Raw genomic sequence first — 9,532 nt, forward strand, 5'->3', positions numbered from 1 at the left:
TTTTTATAAAGAAGCCAGAATTTTACAATGGAAAAAAGGAAGAATCTCCAACAAAGAGTGCTGGTCAAACTGGATGTATACATATAGAAGAATGCAAATATATCTGTATTTATCATTCTGCATAAAATTCAAGTCTAAGTGGATCACTAACCTCAAGATAAAACCAGATACACTGAACCTAATAGAAGAGAAAGTGGGAATTAGCCTTGAACACTGGCACAGGAGACAACTTTCTGAACAGAATACCAATAGCATAGGCGTTGAGATCAACATTCAATAAATGGAACTTCAGGAAACTGAAAAGCTTCTGTAAGGCAAAGGACACTGTCAATCAGACAAAGAGGCAGTCTATAGAATGGGAAAAGATTTTTATCAACTACACATCTAATAGAGGGCTAATGTCCAAAATATATGAAGAACTCAAGAAATCAAAGATATCAATAAACCAAACAAAATAATTTAAAAATGGAATACAGGTCTAAACAGAGAATTCTCAACAGAGGAATTTCAAATGTCTGAGAAACACTTAAAGAAATTTTCAATATCCTTAGCCACTAGGGAAATGCAAATCAAAGCTTCTTTGAGATTCCATCCTAAGATCAATAACACAAGTGACTGGTGAATGCTGGTAGAGGCTGCTTGTTTGTTTCCTGGCCACCCAAACCCTAAATAATCACTCAGAAACTATAATAATTAAATCACTGCTTGGCCAATCACTTAAATGTATTGCTAGCTAGCTCTTCTATCTTAAATTACTCCATTTCTATTGATCTGTGTTTTGCCATATGGCTGTGACTTACCAGGCAAAGTCCCAGTGTCTGTCTCCTCCAGCAGCTACATGGCATCTCAATGACTCTGGCTACTCTCTCCCTCTACATCTATCTGCTTGGAATTCCCACCTTGCCCTATTCTGCTCTACTACAGGCCCAAAACAGCTTCTTTATTAACCAATGGTATTCACAGCACACAGAGGGGAGTCCCACATTACCTCCCCTTTTCTGTCTAAATAAAAAAGAAGGTTTTTAACTTAAAATAGTAAAATTACTTATAAAAAAAAAACAGTTATCAGGCAAGAATTATAGTTACAATATTTAGTCCATCTATACTTAGCAAATAAAAGAAAACACTCTATAATTTATCCTATCCTCGTGAGTCTAAAGTTTTATGTCTAATATACCTTTTAAAATTATAAAACTGTCTTTCTTTAACTCCATCAAAGACTTCAGAAGGATATAATATTACCTAAGTTAACAGGAAGTGCATTGTAAGAAACTTCCAAAACTCTAGAATTGACAGAGAGATCTTGCTGCATGGACAGTCACCCAAAGTTACACTGAAACACTTTGGCATCCATCTTCAGCTCACAAGCCCATAGTATCTAGTAGACTTTTCCATAAAGGAGGAAATTTCAAAGACAGTTCTAGCTATATTGGCAGTTTGTCAGTCACTTTCTTCCGTGTCCTGCAGAATGCCTGGCAAATTCTTTCATGAAGTAGGAATCCCAAAGTACCGTCTCATCTTTAGGCAAGTTCAGCAGTCATTTCTCTGTGGGTCCTGCATATACAGTTCATACAGCATAACATCAAGCAGTTGAGGAAAGAGCAGTTTCTTGGCCAAATGGCTAACAAACTCTATAAGGAGCCTCTTCAATGCCCATCTTCCTCTTGAAGAAATTGGTGCTGCCAGGAGCAGATGTGTCTCATTGTCATGAAAAGTCCTAAGTTTTTAAAACATTTTAAATGCCATATTCTGTTAGTCTTTAAAAGGTTTAAAGAATATCTATCCATCTGAAATATATCTCTGTATATCTAAAAAACATAATTATCATGACTACAAGCTTGACTATTATAGATGACTATCTATTAACCTTTATTTCTTAATTATATATTACATATTTGAATGAGCTACACAAACATAATATCTTAGTCAAGAGCAGAAATATACATATAACAAAACTGACCTAAAATTTGTATCAATAGACCAAGATTCATACCAATGCAAAGTATTCATATCTATAGCATATCCCCCTTTAAATGTAAATAAACATTTATAAACAATATTTGGGAATTTGAGCATAGTTCTCTCCAAACTGCTTCCTGTTTTTTGTTGGGTGAAGTAATTTTAGGGGTTTACAAAGACCTTTCAGAGGGTCTTGGTCCATCAAATCACATTAGGAAGAGGAAGGAATCCACAGATTCTCATCCTCTGTGGAAACAAAAGCAGAACCTTTTTTCCAAAGCAACATATATTTAGACCCAATTTTTGAAGTCAAGATATCTATAAAGGATATATGTTGGTTTAGCTTAGCAGCCCATTCAATGAAATATCTCTCTGTACTTAACTTATTCACAGTCAAAAAAGTCAAAGAAAACACAATAATATACACAATCTAGACTCTCTGTGTATTTTCCATCTTTACATGGCTTATTTTTTTTTTACTCCTTTAATCTATGACTGGCTATACTCTGTCTCTTTAAAGATTTTGTTTTATTTACTTTTTTTAAAAAAATTTTAATTCTTTTTATAACTATTTCTTCTCTCTCCCAAGCCTCCATACATTTAACCAACTCCATGACCCATTTAGAGGTCTTTTCCATCTGGATCTGTCTTGATTGTGTGGGTATCTGTTATCTTTTCTGACCAGGAGTGATTTTTTTTTTCTTTTCTTTTCTTTTTTTTCAGGAGTGATTTTTTTAAAAAATGCTAAATGGGCATGGCTAGGACCAACTCCATAGCACTGCTTTTTGGCTCCGACCAGTCCAACATGGAGGAGACATATTCACTGCTTCTGAGAGCCATGCACATTGCCCCTGCTCCAGGGTCACAGCGTGTCTGTGTTACCATTAAGCAATTTGTAACACGCTGCTCACAGACTCCACTTAAGTGCTCAGCCTCCTACAAGAGGCAGAGCTGTTCCTGCAACTAGCACAAATCAGGAAGCCACCTTTGGAAACTGCGTGAGTTTTTTGCTGCTAATGCTCAATTGGAAAGACCTCTCTTAAAGGAGCATGATGCCCCTGCTTGACAGCTGCAAACAGAGCCCATTTCCCCCCCCAAAAAAAACAACTACCAAGAAGCTGCATTTGGCTCTCATTTCTTGTGGGTTTAGAAGCCCTCTTTTATTTTTCTTAAGCCTTATGTGGATCTATGCCCCAGATAGTGGATGCCATTCTGTTGATAGAAGCTGCTTGTTTGTTTCCAGACTGTCCAGAGCAAAAATAACCACTCAGAAACTATATTGATTAAATCACTTTTTGGCCAAAAACTTAAATATATTGCTAGCTAGCTGTTATATATTAAATCAACCCATTTCTATTAATCTGTGTATCGCCAGGTGGCTGTGGCTTACCAGGCAAAGTTCTGGCATTGGTCTCCTCCAGAGGCTACATGGTGTATCATTGACTTTGCCTCTCTCTTTCTCTCTCTCTCTCTCTCTCTCTCTCTCTCTCTCTCTCTCTCTCTCTCTCTCTCTCTCCATCTATCTGCTTGGAATTCCTGCCTTGCCCTCTTCTGTGCTGCAAGAGGCCCAAAGCAGCTTCTTTATTAACCAATGGTATTTACAGCATACTGAGGGCAATCCCACATCAGGTGAAGATGTAGAGCAAAAGGGACACTCCTCCACTGCTGGTGAAAGTGCAAACTTGTACAGCTACTTTGGAAATCAATATGGAATGTGCTCAAAAATTGGGTATCAATCCACCTCAAGATGCAGCTATGCCACTACTGGGCATATACCCAAAGCACACTTCATCCTACCACAGAGCCACTTGCTCAACTATATTCAGTGAAGCTTTACTCATAATAAACAGAAACTGAAAACAACCTAGATGACCCTCAAGAGAAGAATGGATAAACAAAATATGATACATTAGTAAGTGTCGCAGCTAGGAAGGAAAGGGATCCTGGCAGTCAGGAACCAAGGAATACTGAGTGTTACAGCTAGGGTGAAGAATGCTTTAGCAGTTGGGAGCCAGGGAATAGTACAAACCACAGTAAGCATAGCACTTACAGCCTTGCTCTAGGGAAGGTTTCCCCAACGTGACAGCTCTGCTCCAGCAAGACAGGGCTTCCCCAGGGAAGCTGTTACAACTTGGCTGTGGCGCTCCAGAGTGTAGCAACTCTGCTCTGCTAGGGGAAGGCTTCCCCAGCGAAAGTTACAGTCCGCCTCTGCGACATCTGCTCCAGCAAAAGGTCTTCACCCAGACCTCACTCAAGAGATGTTTGGGGAGGGAAGAATCCTGGAGAGTGGTTGCTCTGCCAGGGTGAAAGAAGAGCAGCTGCCTAAGGCTTATCTAGGACTTCTTAGGGGCGGAGTTTGCCCAGGTGGAAGAGGGATTGGTTAGTTTAGTTGCTCAGAGGCAGAGATGGCTGATTTCAGAGCCAAACTGTTTTCTTTCACTGGCCTTTTTAAGGCTTTTGGCTCTCGTTTGGGGGCCAGGGCATATTTCTTTCACTGACTCTGATTCTAGGGACAAAGTGTGTTTCTTTGGCACTGGTTTCAGAGTCAGGATGCATTTTGTTGGTCCTGGGTTTGGGGTTAAAGCATTTCTTTCACTGCCTCAGGTCTCAGAACCAGGGTGTGTTTCTTTCAGTGGCTCTGGTTTCAGAGCCAGGGTGAGTTTCCTTGGCTGGCCTTTTACCCTACAACATTTACACAATGGAGTATTACCACAGTTGTTAAAAACTAAATGACATCATGAAATTTACAGGCAAATGAATGAAACTAGAAAAAAAATCATCCTGAGTGAGGTAATCCAGACCCAGAAAAACACATGTTCAATAAATGATAACCAAGCTACAATCCATAGACCCAGAGAGTTTAAATAAAGAGGAGAGATTTGGGGAGAAACACATAGGTCTCCCTGGGAAGGGGAAATAGAATAGGGTGGATTTGGTGTGGGTGGGGATGGGAGAGGGAGAGGAGATGGGATGAAGAAAGAGAGTATAGGAAGAGATGGCCAGAAGTGAGAGGCTTTGGTGAGCAGTGTGGAAGCCTAACACAATGAAAACTTCCTGGAATCTATGAGGGTGATCCTAGTGAGGACTCCTAGTAATGGGGAATACAGAGCCTCAACTGGCCATCTTTTATTGCCAGGCAAAGCTTTCACTGGTGGAACCGGGTGACATTCAATTGAGTTATTGACTGAGGGGGTCCTGTGGAGATTCCCGAACAGCTGAGGCTGATGCTAGGACTGAGGGCTGCTCTCCAAAACCTGACAGTGGAGCCCCATCGCTGAGAATAACATCCACACTGCTCACTGAACAAGGAGAGGTCCAGCTGGTGCCTGCATGGAGCCTTAACCCCTACCTTCTTATTAGTCCTTTTGTATGGGAAGGTACTCTACAGGCTACCAGAAGAGAAACGTGGACACTATCCTAGCCACAAAAGCCCTGATCAACAATCAGTGCTGCCTGTAAGATGTGCTGGAGCAATGGTGGCACTGAATTTGTGGGGGTAGCCAACCAGAGGAAGTCCATGCCTCATATGGCTTGGATGGCCAGGAACCAGAGACTGGGTTGCCCAGAGACCTAAGGTAGAACCAAACATGACCTATCTATATTATCAATAGGTTAAAAACAAAATAAAAAAGAAAAACAAAAACAAAAAAATCAATGAAAAGATTCCCACTTAAAGAGCCTTCAAAGGCCAGCTGGACCACAGGGGGCAGTTGCTTGGAGGTGTGCAAGCTAGACCACAAGTTCTTTCATTATAGAAAGTTGTTTCCATGGGAAAGAGAAATTGGCAAGGAATGGAGGGAAACAAGTTGACAGGAATCTTCTGGCAGTCTTCCTACAAGAACTTCTCACTTCTACTGAAAAGGGAAGAAAAATGCCATCCAATGTCTGTCATTGCCTTTGAAAACCCTAATCTTAGCTGTGGTGGCTCGCTGCCACAGTTGGCTGTCTGAAGATCAGTGCTAAAGTCTTCCCTCGTTTCCTGTGTCCTCACAGAAACAGCAGAGAGGTGCGTATTCTCCGTGTGTTTCTCTTTTTGTCTCCCTTCATGACAAGAACGTGCAAAACCCCCAGGACAAACTGAGGTCCTGTATCACAGAAGAAAAAGGCTCCATAGAGAGTCTAGGAAGACCCAAGCCAGACAGCAAATTTCCTCATGAGTCTCAATTACAATTGTCGCTATGCAAACCATCTGTGCAGTCTAGTGCTGCCTGGGTGTGGGGTGAAACTCCAACTATCTTCCTGAAAAACCATCCCTCTTCTTAATGGGTATCTTGCTTCCTGTCTGTTCTGTATAAACCGTTAGTGTGTGGCTCTCTGCACGCGTTCACATATCTGTACGGATGACTGCTTAAGCTAGTTTAACCAAATGCGATATACAAATGAGTGTTCCGAAATAAATGTCAATGTGTATTATGCAAAATGTTTTTAAAAATTCTACAACCAATTTTCTAATAAATCAGTGATAAACCCACTTAAACTTGTTTAAAGAATAGGCCTTTGAGACTAGACTCTGGTCACTAGTCAATAGAGACATACAAAAATGCCTTACCCTACAGCAGTGGTTCTCGCCCTTCCTAATGCTGTGACCCTTTACTACAGTTCCTCATGCTGTGCTGACCCCAACCCTAAAATTATTTCATCGCTGCTTTATAACTGTAATTTTGCTGTTATGAATCATAATGTAAATGTCTGATATGCAGACTATCTGATATCCAAGGCCCAAAGGAGTCTCGACTCACAGGTTGAGAACTGCTGTCCTAAAGCAAGGAAAGCAATAATGTGACAAGCAGCCATGTGAACAGATTTTTTTTAAAAAGCCTGGAAAGCAAGATGTTTGCAATAATCAGATTTCCCCAAAAAGCTGAGCATCCCCTATTGAAGAGCAAGATGATTCTATATGCCAAATCCTGTCTGCCTCCCAGGGAGACCATCCAAAGGATACTATGAAAGAAGCATAGTAATTTGACCACATTAAAGGACGTTTAAGTGTTAAAAGATTATGTCCAAACAAAACGAATACATTGTGGCAAGAATCTAAAAGGGTCTACCTCCCTCTTGTCCCCACCCACAGGAAAGGTCATAAGAAATGCATTTTCAACCTTGGTCTCACAGAGCATGTAAATTAAATGACAGAAGACACATATATGTGCATGTGTATCTATTTCTGCAAATTAGTCAGAACTGTACAGACTTCCCAGAGTAGTGTGAGGGAAAAAGGTGTATCTCCCTTGAACCCACAATAATTTGCGAACTTGAAGGGCTATACGCGTTCCTTCAACGTACTTTTTGTTTCTGAATTGTCTCTGGGCTGTTCTTAGCCCTGGTTTGGCATGGTTTTTAACAACTGGGTTATCTGGCTGCAAGTTTATCAAGACCCTAAACGCCACATGCACACTTGTTTAGCCCATCGCACTTTAGAGCGAGCTCAGCAGAGAACCTAAAAACTTCAACCGGGGACGTCAGAAATCCCAGATCCCCGCGCGTCCGCGTGTCCCCTGGACATTCCGTTGGGTGACCTGACACGTCATCCCTGCTCCTGGAAAGACCTACGGACATGCCCTCCCCATCCACCTCACAGCGACACCCCGCGGGCCAAGGCTTCACTCGCGACCCGGGGAGCGTGCGCCCACAGCCCGGGCCGCGCGTGGGCCTTCTCCGCGCAGAGGGGAGCAGGACGCCTGTCGCCGCAGTTCGGACGCTCGAGCCCCGGGTGAAGCTCGGGAGCTCTCGGGGTTCGGCGGGGACCAGCCAGGGCCCACACCCCCGGACACTCTAGCGCGTGGGGTGGCCGCGCGCCGCCCGCCTCTAGGCACCGAGGGCCCGCCAAGGCCGCGGGGCTCGGGCCGCCACCTGAAGCAGCGCGTCCCCGCGCGCGCGCCCCCGCCGGCCGCGACCCCGAGCGAGCGACTTGCACTAACTTTCCGGGGCGGGGGAGGGGCGGCCGGGCCCGGGCCTGACCTGTGCTCAGGTTGTCGTTGATCCTCAGCGGCACCCGCAGGATGTAGACCAGGAAGAGCACGATGAAGAACCACACGGTCCACAGATAGGTCCACGACCACACGATGCAGGACTTGAGCTGCTCCAGGAAGCCCGCCGCCGCCTCGGCCATCTTCCGGCGCTGCTGCGGCCCGCCGCGGCGCTCGCTGGCTGCCGGGATGATTCACCGGCCCGAGGCACCCGCTCGAGCCGCCGCCGCCGCCGCCGCCAGGGCCCCGCGCCCCCGAGCGCGCTCGCCCGTTCGCCCGGGGTGCGGCGGGAAACCGCGCGGCCTGCGCTCCGAGCCCCCGCCGGTGGCCTTCGTGGAGCGGTCACGTGGGCCCGGTGCCTGCACCCTCCCGGGCCATTTATACTTCTTATCCTAGTATTTTAGGAGGGCAGCCCGGCCGCCGCCGAGGGAACCACTGACGTAACAGCTCGCGCGTGTAGTGCGCTTCCGAGAGCCGGGCGGGTTCCAGACTTTGTAACGTCTGGGTGAGAGCCTGCAACAGTTGCCAGGACCCCGACTGTATACCTAGGGAAACTGAGGTACAAAGCGCTGCAGCGGAGCCAGAATTCAGTTGCAATCAAGAGTTCCGGGATGCAGGTTCTTAAGGCTCTGTTTCTCTCAGGACTCTTGCTTAAAGGCATCAATAAAACCCAGAAGAGCTAGCAGAGCTGCACTCCTGGTCAATAGGCCTGAAGGGAAATCTTGTTTGCTTTTGTTCCAGTTGCTATTATATTTTGTTTTCTAGCAGCACTAGGAAGGGCTTTCCAAAGAAACTGACAGCATCCTCGTATTTTTTGAGTGATTGCCAGTCAAACAAATTTCCCTTGGTTTTTTGTTTTTTTTTGTTTTTTTTGTTTTTTTTTCAGATAAGCAATTCCCTAGGATAAGTTTGGCATTCTTCATCTGAACCTACTGAAGAAAAAATAAAATTGTGAGCATTTTTCCCCACGGCTGAATTAATTAGTGTATTTCATACAAGGCTTTAGATGATATCCAAGTCTGTTTCTGTCCATAAATGATATGGCTTTTCATATATTTATGTTAATAAAGCAAGAACTATAAACAAGACATTAAAATTCATCACCGAACAGAGTGATTCTTATAAATTTTACGTTCAGGCTCAGAATGCACTCCCTCAAACTGTGACACTTTGGGCCTCCGCGCTAAGTGATTGGAATGGTAGGAAACTGTAAAGGCCTCAGAATCAAGGCGTCTCTGCGCTCCCATTCTTTCACCCCTTGCTTGTCCTCCAAAGCAAAACCAACTCCCAGAAGCCAAAATTCCTCTTCTGCAAGGTGAGTTGTAGAGACTAGAGGGCATCTTCCGTAGACCAAGCCTTAAAACCTAGGAAGATCATCTCTCCCTTCCCCCTCCTCCTTTGAAGGCCCTCATTCTAGGACATTCTGCCTCATAAATCTAGGGAAGGAGGAATGTTAGGGAGAGGCTGAGAATGTCCACTTCCCCTCAGCCAATAAGAATGTGGACACACACACACACACACACCCATTTCCCCCAGCCTGTCACTATCGCACACCTGAGCCCAAAGCATTTTCTCGGGGTCTTTTAGTCTTCATCTCTGGCAGCTGC

General features: G+C 44.4%; 1 protein-coding gene across 4 annotated transcripts in view; it reads right to left on the reverse strand.

Annotated features, from left to right (window-relative positions):
* The window catches only part of St7 (suppression of tumorigenicity 7), a 243,285-nt gene extending 234,938 nt beyond the window's left edge, over positions 1-8,347 (reverse strand). For 3 of the 4 annotated variants that reach the window (XM_057769147.1, XM_057769138.1, XM_057769162.1), the window contains exon 1: positions 7,918-8,347. In XM_057769147.1, the coding sequence (XP_057625130.1) occupies positions 7,918-8,068 (151 nt within the window). In that variant the 5' untranslated portion in view covers positions 8,069-8,347. Of the gene's footprint in view, positions 1-4,009; positions 4,066-7,917 lie in introns of those variants that run through there. The other variant, XM_057769157.1, reaches the window with a different exon arrangement.
* Positions 8,348-9,532: the final 1,185 nt, after the last annotated feature.

Source organism: Chionomys nivalis, chromosome 1 (assembly GCF_950005125.1).
Source record: "Chionomys nivalis chromosome 1, mChiNiv1.1, whole genome shotgun sequence".
In the NCBI taxonomy this organism is placed as follows: Eukaryota; Metazoa; Chordata; class Mammalia; order Rodentia; family Cricetidae; genus Chionomys; species Chionomys nivalis.